The sequence below is a fragment of the Panthera pardus genome, unplaced genomic scaffold, assembly GCF_024362965.1.
Source record: "Panthera pardus isolate Hobbes unplaced genomic scaffold, ASM2436296v1 HiC_scaffold_12, whole genome shotgun sequence".
Lineage (NCBI taxonomy): Eukaryota > Metazoa > Chordata > Mammalia > Carnivora > Felidae > Panthera > Panthera pardus.
In genome coordinates, this window is record NW_026526677.1 from 60,668,861 (window position 1) to 60,682,036 (window position 13,176).

Here is a 13,176-nt window from a genome sequence, read left to right on the forward strand (position 1 = left end):
CCACTCACGCTCTGTCTCTCAATACTGAATAAAAGTTAAAAAAAAAAAAAAAACAACTGTGCCAAATATACAATATTGCCTAGAAATGGCCCTGGTCTTCAACTTCTAAAAAACTAAAAATTCTGCACTTGCATGTGTGCGCACACACACACACATTTACATATACACGTGTGTGTAAATTTATACACACAGAAGAAGTATGAACACATATCTAAACATTATATATATATATATATATATATATATATATATATATACTGTTATTCATATATGCACACAAAGGTGAACATATACACAATTACCTGAATGTGTGTATCTATATACATATTAATTCATGAATACCTAAGTGGTCTTTAATTCTAAACATATGCAAACCCACAGAGGTATGCTTCCATATACATATCTGGTACTTGTACATGTCTACACACACGTACACATAAACACAGAGATTCTTCCAAAGACTCTGCTGCTAAGACTTTCAAAGCCAGCTTTTCTAATCTGAGGTTCGTGACAAACACCTTAAAACATAAACTCTAATCTTCTGACTAGAAAACTCTCCCACCCAGCACCCCTCAACCCTAATTCCTCCTTGGAATGACCCAGTCCCTCAATGAGAGAAGTGAGACAGAGCCAACAGAGCCAGACGTGAGGAAGGAAGTACTGCTGGGAACACGCATGACCCTCTCCTGGGTACCACCATGGCAGCATGGGCAAAGCTGCAGTTTGTCATCCTCACCATCTGTGCCCTTTGATACAAGCCAGACACTTGCTGGGGAAAGCATCCTTCAAAATCGGCTAGTTCATCCTGGTTCTCACCTTCCCCAACAATACTGCTCTTTCAAAGAGACAGCATGAACACTGGAAAGAGTACCAGACTTGGAGTTAAGAGACCAGTTCTGCCATTAATTTAGCCATATTAGAAAGGTCTTTCTTGGCTTCAGTGTCTGCAAAACAAGGAGGACCTGGAAGTAGTATATACGGACGATACATCTTGCTCTAACATTCTAAGATGCTACTATAAAAGGCAAGTTTCTGGAAATGTAGGCCTTCTAATAACATATCCAGGAAAAGGAAAATTTCCCTGCTATGGGAGGAGGTGCTCCAGATAGAGTTCCTAGAAGCAGATAGTAAACTCCAAAGGTGCTAGTCTAGGAATTGGGAGGTCTGGATTCAAATCCCAATTCTGCCATTAAAAACACTGAAAGACACAGTCTGTTACGGAGAGGTACATCTAAAGAACATATATTATTACTGGCCTATTTTACATCTGAGTGATAAAAATTAATTCCTTGAGGAAGAAATTGGGCTTGCCTACTTAAAAGATACACATGAAATGTGTTATTAAATAACAATGATATTAAAATTAATAATGATAATGATAGCTACATTTCCATGGTGCTGTTTACAACTTATAAATAACTTTCATACCAGTGAGCTCATTTATTCCTCATTACACTCTCTGGAGACAAATTATTATTCCCATTTTGAGGCTCAATATATACATATACCATGCTACTTATAAAGAAGGTGCAGTTTCAAAATACTCAGGTTTGATGCAAAAACTCATCATTTTGGCTCTCAAATTCCAAAAGTCCATCTTAGTTAAAGTATTGTCTCCACTCTTTCCAATACTTTCTCCCCTTACCCCATACCAATAGGCATGTGGAGCTTTTCCATCCAGGTGAAAACATTTTTTTTTCCCTAGACTATTCTGGATTCAATCCCCATACCTGTAAAGCTCATGTACTTCTGGCTGTTGGAGGTCTTCTTTGAGTTATAAAATTCCAATACATCCAGAACAGCTTGTGGGTTTTTCTTCTGCTCTGACTTAGTGATATTTGATGTTTGAAGCAAGCGAGCCCACTGCTCTGGCATTCCCTATAAGAGAGACATACAACGTTGTCAGGAAGGCATAGTTAGAGGGGATCCTGAAGGAAAATCAAAGCTAACTCTAATACCTGCTGGCAGTTAAAGACGGGTTTAGTTATTTCTTTCTCTCTATACCCTCAGAGCTCTATATAAGCCTTTTTTATAATACCTATCTCACTGGATTAGTCATTTCTTGAGATGTTTGCCCTTTCACTAGGCTATTCCTTCTTCAGAACAGGAACCATGTATGATTTGTCTTTATATCATAGTGCCAAGGAGCCACTTAACTAAGGTCTACTTAAGAAATGGTGATTCAAAGTGTTTTCTGATAAAACTTTAGAGATGAGGAAAATGTCCCTCTCATGAATATAAGAAGATAGTAATGAGGATCTCAGGCAAAGACAGAGGCATCAGGAATACTAGGGTAAAAAATGAATCTAACAGTACATAGTCAGAACTCTCAAAGATCAAAGGCCTTTCTGTGACCCAGGACTTACTGTAAACTCCCCTGTGACAGCATCAAAACCAACGTGAATTGTGTGCTCAAAATCTGAAGGAAGAGAAATCTCTGGCCGTTCCTTCTCCTTCTTTTTATTTGCTGCAAGAGAAACAGAGAAAAGGAAATAAAAAACAAGGACATTATTACTTTTTTTTTTTTTTTTTGCTTATTTAACTGTTTTTTGAGCTGTAGGCTCCTTTAAAGGCTAAGGACCGTCTACTTCACATATGTATTGACAAGCCAAATGCTACATTTAGATTGGAGAAGGTGCTCAAAACATGATTAAAGACTTATTTTTTTGTTGAACTAAAGTAAGAAAGGGATAGAAAGAATTTTCTTCAAATGTTCTTCAGATCTAATGAGCCATTTGATCTAGGGTGAGTAACTTTCTTTTTCTGAACACTGGTTTTTCCATCTCCAAAGAGAAAGCTAAGGCAGATGGTATCTAAAGATCCTTCCAGCCCTGACATCCTACATTCTATGAGCTTCTATGACCTACATCTCACTGGTTTGGTATTTGATTATGGACTGCTTTAAGGTTCCCTAAATTACAGGATTTTAGGTCTGGGTGGTATTTTAATAATATAAATCGCTAATATTTTATCAGGTGCTTACGAGGCAACAGTTTTAGTTCTTTACATGTATGAATTCACTTTAGCTTCATGGCAACCCTAGAAGTTAGGTACTATCCTTATTTTGCAGATAAAGAAACTGAAGCACAGAGATCAAGTTACTTGCTCAAGATCACATGGTTAGTAGTTGGCAGCATCCAGGCACAAACCCAGGCAGTCTGGCCCAGAGCCTGAGCTCAAAACCACTATGCTGTGCTGCATCCCTAGGCTAGGACCTTAACGGATCATTAAAAGAAAAAGATGTAGTCATCTTTCTCCCATCAAACGTCTTGCATAAAGTAGATGTTCACAGAGGTCCTGCTGACCTGGCAGAAAAAGCTTCAATAGTTAAGGAATTGTATTGCTAAAGCAAAGTACCCTTGTCAGGGGTTGAATTATGTACCCCTAAATTCATATGTCCCAATTCCAGGTACCTCAGAATGTGACCTTATTTAGAAATAGGGTCATTGCAGATATAATTAGTTTAAGTTACAATAGGTCATACCGGAGTAGGGGGGACCCCTAAGCCAATAAGACTGGTACCCTTACAAAAATAAGAAATGTGGAGACAGATGCATACAAGGAGAATACCATATGAAGATGAACAGAGAAGTCAGAGTGATGCTGTTTCAAGCCAAGAAACACCAAAGATTGCCAGCAAGCCACCAGAAGCTAAGGGAGAGGCATGAAACAGATTTTTCTTCACAGCCTTCAAAAGGAACCAACCCTGCATACAACTTGATCTCGGAATTCTTGTTTCCAGAACTGAAACAATCCATTTCTGTGGTCTAAGCTGCTTAGTTTGTGGTACCTAGTTACAGAAGCTCTAGTAAATCTAACCCTCTTCCAACTAAAAGGAGTTTCAAGGTCTTGGTATCAGGCTAGACTTCAGCAGCCATCTGCAAATGTAATCCCACTGAAACAGGCTTAAACAACTTCCAAGGCTCAGCCAGATAATCTTTCTTCCTAGATGGGGACCTACAGAGCCCAGATTTTAAACAGCTGTAGAAACCCTCCTTATCCCTTCAGCGAAGGCTCCTCCTCCTTCAACGTTCTAAGGAGAAGACAAAGGAGAAGGCCATCTGGTCTAAACTTCCAGGGAACTCCGTACACATACCTGGGAGAACTGGGTTCAGAAGCTAACTGCAAAAGCTACTATTAATTGAGCTCTTACCATTGCCAAGCATGTGCTAAGAATTTTATATGCATCATATGTCACCAAATACTCCATACAACCCTACAAAACAGATGTTAACATCTTCATTTTATAGGTAAGGAAACATAAGTACTTATTTTTAATAATTTGCTTTATCATTCCTGAGTTTCAGTGACAAGTCTATCCTAAAAGCATTATAAATTGGCCATGCAGGCTCATAGGCCTGTGAGGCAAGACTAGAATATCCTCTCTTTAAGGCAAATCAGCAAAGAAAGCCCAGGAACCCTAAGTCTCCAGTCTTCCCCACTATCAATCTCTCAATGAAATCACCAGAGTTTTCTCCTTGTAGACATTATGTTACATACAGTCACAGTTAAGGCCCAAAGTCCCTGGCTCCATGACAAGACATTTTCCCTCCTAGAAATGCCCAGGATTACACGACAGCAAAGCTAAAACAAACAAACAAACAACAACAAAAAACAAAAACAAAACAGAACAAAAAAAACAAAAAAACAGAAACAAACAAACAAAAACATTGTAAGCCCAAAATTCACCTCTAAAAAAATTCACTGAGCAGTACTGAAGAACTTGGCTAGGGTCAAAGGCTGAATGCCAGGCTTGTCTGAGCCTATCCTTGGAGATCAGATTAAAAGTATAGGCTGAACTATAGCAATCAAAACAGTATGGTGCTGGCACAAAAACAGACACATAGATCAATGGAACAGAACAGAGAGCCCAGAAATAAACCCATGCTTAAATTGTCAATTAATCTATGACAAAGGAGACAAGAATTTGGATGGGGAAAAGACAGTTTGTTCAATAAATGGTGCTAGGAAAACTGGACAGCTACATGTAAAAGAACGAAAGTGGACCACTTTCTAACACCAAACACAAAAATAGTTTCAAAATGGATTAGACCTAAATGTAAGAGATGAAACTATAAAAATCCAAAAAAAAAAACAAAAAAACAAAAAAACAAACCTACAAACTGGACAGCTACATATAAAAGAATGAAACTGGACCACTTTCTAACACCAAACACAAAAAGAATTTCAAAATGGATTAGACCTAAATGTAAGAGATGAAACTATAAAAATCCTAGAAGAGAGCACAGGCAATAATTTCTCCAACGTTGACCGTAGCAACATTTTTCTAACACTTCCCCTTGTCTCCAAAGGCAAGGAAAACAAAAGCAAAAATAAACTATTGGGACTATATCAAAATAAAAGCTTTTGTGCAGCAAAGAAAACCATTAACAAAAAAGGCAACCTACTGAATAGGAGAAGGTACTTGCAAATGATATATCCAATAAGGGGTTAATATCCAAAACATGCAAAGAAGTGAGGGGCACCTGGGTGGCCCAGTCAGTTAAGTGCTCAACTCTGGATTTCAGCTCAGGTCATGATCTTGTAGATCATGATGAGAGAGGGCTCCACGTCAGGGTCTGTGCTAACAGTGCCTGGTCTGCTTGGGATTCTCTCTCTCTTTCTCTCTCTCTCTCTCCCTCCCTGTGCCCCTCCCCCACTTGCACACAAGCAGGTGCACACATGCACTCTCTCTTAAAATATATAAACTTTAAAAAAAGTACTTATATAACTACACACACACACACACACACACACACACACACACACAAACACACACACACACCAATCTGATTTAAAAATGGGCAGAGGACACAAATAGTCCTTTTTCCAAAGAAGATACAGATGGCCAAGAAACATGAAAAGATGCTCAACATCACTCATCATCAGGGAAATGCAAATCAAAACCACAATGAGATATCATGTGACACCTGACAGAGTGGCTAAAATCAAAAAGACAAGAAATAACAAGTATTGGTGGGGATGTAGAGGGAAAGGAAACCTTGTGCACTGTTGGTGGGAATGTAAATTGGTACAGCAATGTGGAAAACAGTATGGGGTTCCTCAAAAAGTTAAAAATAGAACTACCATATGATCTAGTAATTGAACTACTGGGCATTTACTCAAAGAAAACAGAAACACTAATTTGAATAGATACACGCACCCCTTATGTATCTAAGCAACCTAAGTGTCCATTGATAGATAAATGGATAAAGAAGCTGTGGGTGTGTGTGTTTATATACGCACACACACACAGGAATATTATGCAGCTATAAAAAAGGGATGATAGTGCCACTTGCAACAACATGGATGGAACAGGAGATATTATGCTAAGTGAAATAAGCAGACTGAGAAAGACAAATATCATATGATTTTCACTCATATGTGGAATCTTTAAAAAAAAATGAATCAACAAACAAAAAGCAGAATTAGAGCTATAAATACAGAGAACAAACTGATAGTTGCCAGAGGGGAGGGTGGTCGGGGATGGGCAACATGAGTGTGGGGGAGTAGGAGATAAGGCTTCCAGCTATGGAACGAATAAGTCACGGGAATAAAAGGCACTGCATAAGGAATATAATCAATGGTACTATAATAGCACCATATGGTGACAGATGGTACCTACACTTGTGAACGTAGCATAATGTGTAAACTTGAATCACTATGTTGTACACCTGAAACTAATGTAATGTGTGTCAACTACACTACAATACAAATAATTTTTTAAAGTATAGGCTGTGGACGAAAACAGGTGGCCAAATCCACAGTTAAGGCCCCAATGCTCAAGAGAGCTGCATGCATATATATGATCCACTTGTTCTATTACCTTTCCAGGTTGACTTGTCTGAACCTCACTACCAGACTGAACATTCCTGGGCAAAGAAAGTACCAGTATACCTTATAGCACTTTATAACAGATTTACATTTCATAATAATTACAATAATCACCTCCATTTGTATCATGCTCTAGTGCTCACGTATATTATTTCACCAGAGCCTCAAAACAACTGTGTGATGAGCAGGGCAGTGGTTAAGGTGCCTATTGAGAGAAGAAGAAACAGAGTTTCCAAGAGGTTAAATAACCTGCACAAGGTCACAAGTTAGAAGCAGACCTGCACCCAGAACTGGGGTCTTCAGACTCCCAGCCACAAGGCCCTCCTATTCTGTCACTCTGCCTCTTATAGACTACCGCTGCTCATGATTATGTGATCTCTCCTCTTTCTCCCCATCTCTCTTACATTCAGTCCCCAGGTTACTAATGATTTCCTCTGCTATACAGAAATCAAATTTATCCACTCTCCTCCATTTTCATTGTTACCACCCTCTTTCAGGCATTGTTATCTATGGCCTGGATCATTCTAAAAGTCACCTGTCACCTGCATTCTGGTCCCCTCCAATGCAGACAGCAGCCAAGGTGATCTATAGCCTTGATATTCTAAGCAGCATCAGCACAACTTGGGAGACTACTGGGAATGTAGGATCTCAAGCTCCAACCCAGACCTACTGAATCAGAATCTGAATTTTAATGAGATCAGAAATGATTCATGTGCATATAAAAGTTTGAGAATCAAGAGAATGAGAAGACAAGCCACAGATAAAAGAAAATATTTGTAAAAGACTTATCTGACAAAGGATTGTTATCCAAAATATATGAAGAACTCTTAAAACTCAACAATAAGACAAACAACCTGATTAATAAAATGGGCAAAAGACCTGAACAAGTAACTACCAAAAAAGATATACAGGTGGGAAAGATGTGCAACATCATGTGTCATTAGGGAATTGCAAATTAAAATGACAATGAAATACCACTACACACCTTGAAAATATCAAATGCCAACAAGGCTATGAAACAACAAGAATGTTTATTCCTTGGGGAATCTGGGTGGCTCAGTCAGTTAAGCGTCCAACTTCAGCTCAGGTCATGACCTCACGGTTCATGTTTGAGCCCCATGTCAGGCTCTGTGCTGACAGCTTGGAGCCTGGAGCTTTCTTTACATTCTGTGTCTCCCTCTCTCTCCACCCTTTCCCTGCTTACACTCTGTCTCTCTCTCTCTCTCTCTCTCTCTCTCTCAAAAATAAATAAACATTAAACAATTTTTTTTAAAAAAGAGTGTTTATTCCTTGCTGGCAGGAATGCAAAATGGTAAGTCACTTTGGAAGACAGGTTGGCAGTTTCTTACAAAATTAAACACACTCTTACCATACAATCCAGCAATTGCACTCCTTGCTATTCACCCAAATGAGCTGAAAACTTATGTTCACATAAAAACTTGCACATGGATATTTATAGCAGCTTTATTCATAACTGCCAAAACTTAGAAGCAACCACGATATCTTTCAGTAGGTGAGTGGATAAATAAACTGTGGTTCCTCCAGGAAATGGAATATTATTTAGCACTAAAAAGAAATGAGCTATTAAGCCATGAAAAGACAATGAGGAACCTTAAATACATATTACTAGGAAAACAAATCAACCTGAAAAGACTATGAACTGTATTATTCCAATTATATGACATTCTAGAAAAGGCAAAACTATGGAAACAGCATAAGAATCAGTGGTTGCCAGGGGTTAGGAGGGAAGAAGCGATAAATTAGTAGAGCACAGAGGAATTTTAGGGCCGTGAAACTACTCTGTACAATACTATCATGGTGGATATATGTCATTATTCATTTGTCCAAACCCATTGAGTGTACAACACCAAGAATGAACCCTAACATAAAATACAGACCTAAGGTGAACATGATATGTTGATGTCAGTGCATCAATTGAAACAAATGCACCACCCTGGTACAAGATGCTAATTGTGGGAAAGGTTGTACATATGTGAGAACAGGAGGTATACAGTAAATCTGGATACCTTCCACTCAATTTTTCTGTGAACTTAAAACTATGCTATTAAAAAAAAAGTTTCAGAAGCTCCACTCTATAAACTTGTACCCTCCTCTTTTAACCTCCTGCTACTTATGTTTCACACACTCTACACCAACTACACTGAATCAGTTACATCACCAAACATAATGGGTTCTTTTATACCTCTTCACATTTTCTCAAGCTACTCCCTTTGCCTATGAATCCCGCCTTTCCTTTTCCCTTCCCTTGCTACCTCAGCCTTTTATTTATCCTTTTCAGGTCTCAACTTAAAGGTCATCTTTTCTCTGAAGTCCTCCCTGATCTCTAGGTTGGGCAGTCCTTCACCCTTTGCTCTGTTCCCACAGCACCATTATAGTAATTGCCTATTTTAAGGGTTTCTCTTGGGAAAAACCACACTGAGTCCCAAGTGCAGGGGCCATGTCCAATTCATTATGGATCCTCAATGGCTAGCACACGCCTGGCACAAAACAGGTGTACAGACAGCGAGTGAAGAAAGTAACAAATAACCACATACCTAACTCAACTTGGCAAGGAGTCTAAGGAAATCTGCCTAAAACAGGCAAATTCTTTCCAGAACAGGAATAAATGTTTCGTTTTTACAAGATCTGACCTGACTTTCACAATCCTTGTTACCCAGCCATCATCAGTCCTGTTTGAAAACCCTGCTCTGTGGGAGCTCAGTACACTGGCCCAAAGAAATTCTGAAGTCCTAATGTCTCCACAGACCCAGGATAACTGGGTAACCCAGATGAAATGAAAATCCTGATGAAAAATGTGGTGGGAGGAACAAGAAGGTTCTAGAGTTCAGGCCAGTTTTGCCTCTACACACCATACAGTCCAGATTCTCAGCTTTCCCATATGAACAATGGAGAGAATGGATGAGATGATTGTTAAGGACCCTTCTAGCTCCTACATTTCATGAGTCTATGAAAACAAAGGGATGAATACTCTCAAGACTCTGTAGCTGGATTCCTCTTGACATGGCATCCTACAGTTTTTAATAGGTACTCCATTCACATCATCTCATATAATTACCACAATCCTGAGAGGCAATTAATTTTACTTATAGATTAAGTAACTGAAGCACAGACTTGCCTACAGTTATTGAAGTGACTGCAATTCAAAAGGTGTGGCTTCAAAGCCAAGGCCCTTTACATTCTATTATTTCACCTTCCCTAAAGAATTTCAAGTTGAGTCAAGAAAATATACTTTGGTATAAAAGGAAAAGAAATAATATTAAATAAGAACTTACCATGTGTAAGATATCATAACTTAACACATTCTTTTCCTGAATTCTTATAATCCTATGAGATAGATTATTATGACTGTCATTTTACAGATGAAGAAACAAAAAACAAAAAACAAACAAACAAAAAAAACCATTAAATAATTTGCTCAAGATCACACAGTTAGTAAGAGCTGGGATTTGAACCCAAGTCTGATTCCAAAGTTCCTTTCCTCAGTGTCTTAATAAGAACTATTTGCCTACATGCCAATTGCTAGAGTTTAAGCAATTCAGCACTTGGCAATTTCCCTTCAAGAAGCAGCTGTTTTTAGAAAGGAAAGGCCAAGGGTTTAGCAGGGCCCAAATAAAGCAGTCATTTATGACATAAGTCCATCTGTCTTACTCATAGCTAGAATGCATAGGACATGTTGCAGGGCTTTGGAACTGCTTATTGTTCCTAAATTTCCCCTGATCTAGTCATTTAAAAGATGGTAGGGAAAAACAACTTTTATGTTTTTGGTTTTTTTTAATGTTTATTTTTGAGAGAGACAGAGACAGAATGCAAGTGGGTTAGGGGCAGAGAGAGAGGTAGACACAGAATCCAAAGCAGGCTCCAGGCTCTGAGCTGTCAGCACAGAGCCTGATGAGGGGCTCGAACTTACGAGCTGTGAGATCATGACCTGAGCCAAAGTCGGACGCTTAACAGAGTGAGCCACCCAGGCGCCCCTTTTATGTTTTATTTGGATTTGTATTTTATACTTCTATACCTTATATTTTTACATATTATTTCTAATTTATGTTATTAATATACTATATAACATGCCATTATAGGCATAGAATGTCAAATTCAAAAGAAACTCCAGTAATGGAGACACAAAAAAGAGAGGGGCTTAGAGGATGAGTAATCTATAGAAAAGAGCCCCAAGGAAATGAAATCATTTAACACATGAACATACAGGGTAATGCTGAAGTTGGCTTCCACTGGTCACTTTTTGTCCCATAACCTTTGCATATACCTCTCATATTCCCACCTCCAAGTTTTTGCTCTTTTTCTTCTCCTTACTTTGGAATGCTCTTCCTCCCAATCTCCCTGTCAAATTCTCAGTCATCTTTTAAAGACTGGTCCAAGTCCCACTTACTTCTTCCTGACTTTTCCTCCCTCTGTGAATTCCCAAGACACTGAGTCTGCCACACCACCATGCATTTAGTCATTTCCTGTCTTGTATGATTCCTTGCTATTTTAAAGACTTACCCCTTTACTTAAAATGTAAGCTTCCTGAGGACCATAATCATGGCTTCTAATTATGATCGTTATACTTCCAAATCTTCCATTGAGGACCCAACACAGAATAGGTTAATTCAAGAACACCCCCAAAACATTAAGAAGTAACCTTAGAGTCTGTTATTCTACTTCCTGAAGTAAGAGGCCCTAAGAAGTAAACTGACTCACTGTATCACAGAGCATATGGTGGTAAGACTCAGTTCACCCGATCAAGTCTTTTACCCTTTGTGATAGCCTCTGATCCTTACTGACTGATTTGACTGGAAGCAACTACTTACTGAAATAGCAGTTTAACACAGACCAGAACAAGTATAAGAAAAGAAGGGCTTGGCTGAAGTGGGAGAGGAGGGAAGTGCAGGGGGGAAAAGAACCCTAATGGGCAGAATTTATCCTGCGTGCCATGCTATTTAGGCTGAGTAGTCACTGGCTGGAGAGCATCAGCAGGAAACAGGACACCTGAGGCAGGAAAGCAGGACAGAACTGGAGAAGCCACCTAGTCACAGAGCTACCTGGCACTCACTGAATGCCTTACTGGAAGTAACAATCACACTCACATGTGTATAGCCCTTCACAAAGCCTTTTCACAGTCACTGCCTCACTGGCTCCTTACAACAACTCCAAGAACCAGACAGCATAGATTATCCCCATCTCAGAGCTGAGAACACTGAGGTCAGGAAGTTAAAAGAAATCTGTCCTGGACTAGGAGTCAGTGGAGGATGGATCCAGTATTATCTTTGCCATTAATTCACTTTATGACCCTAGAAAAGTCACTTTCTTCTTCTTAGATCAAGTCTTCAATCTGCAAAATAGGTCAATGATCCATGTTCAGGTATAGATAAAGGTAGGTAAAAATCACCTTTCTGGAGAAGATAATACCTGAAAGAAATCATGAAGAATAACAGGAGTTGGTCAGGCAGAAATGGAAAAGGGCATTCCAGAAGGAGACAGAATAAACAAAGGGCCAGAAAACAGTGAACTTTGCCCCAGCTTTCTATCTGCCCAGCAAGTCAACCAAATTTAATAAGCTCTTATTAGAGATGTACTCCAAGCATGGGACTGAGGGATGATACAATGGAGGAAATAAAGCAAACTCAGGATACTGGTAGTCCCAGATCCCAAGGCCACAAACGTCAGGCTGCCTGGGACAACTGCTGCTGCTGCTGCTAGCACATTTTTCTATGATGACTAGTAAGTATGAGTCTAGAGGAATCTGATGAAAACCTTTATCTGCACAACGACTTGTAAGTGAATGTTCATAGCAACATTATTTAAAATAATCAAAACATAGAAACCAAAATGTCCCTCAACTGATAAACACATAAATGGTATATCCATACAACAAAATATTATTAAGCTGTAAAAAGAAATGAAGTCCTGACCCATGCTACAACATGGATGAACCTAAAAACATCATGCCAAGTGAAAGAAGCAAGTCACAAACGGCCACATATTGTATGATTCTATTTACATAAAATGTCCAGAGAAGTCAAATCCATAGACAGAAAGTAGATTAGCGGTTGCCAAGGGGAAGAAGGAAATATGGCGAAGTACAGGGTTTCTTTTTAGGGTGGTGGAAAATGTACTGGAATTAGAGCATTGTGATGTTGTACAATCTTGTGACTATACTAAAAACCACTGAACCGTATGGTATATGAATTATATCTCAGTATTTTAAAAAAAGTAAATGCAATATACCATAATAACAAAATAAAGGAGAAAATGTATTTGCTAAAATTTTATATCCAATTGTGATTAAACATTCATAGCAAACTAGGATTATAAGGGAATCCATTT

The 13,176-nt window shown here is 38.8% G+C and overlaps 1 protein-coding gene across 4 annotated transcripts in view; it reads right to left on the reverse strand.

The window, feature by feature from the left end:
• Nucleotides 1-13,176, reverse strand: part of PAK1 (p21 (RAC1) activated kinase 1) — a 154,683-nt gene that overhangs the window by 45,353 nt on the left and 96,154 nt on the right. For all 4 annotated transcript variants that reach the window (XM_019449918.2, XM_019449916.2, XM_019449917.2 and 1 more), the window contains exons 3-4: nucleotides 2,367-2,467; nucleotides 1,731-1,878 (exon numbers count right to left, since the gene is read on the reverse strand). In XM_019449918.2, the coding sequence (XP_019305463.1) occupies nucleotides 1,731-1,878; nucleotides 2,367-2,467 (249 nt within the window). The remainder of the gene's footprint in view (nucleotides 1-1,730; nucleotides 1,879-2,366; nucleotides 2,468-13,176) is intronic.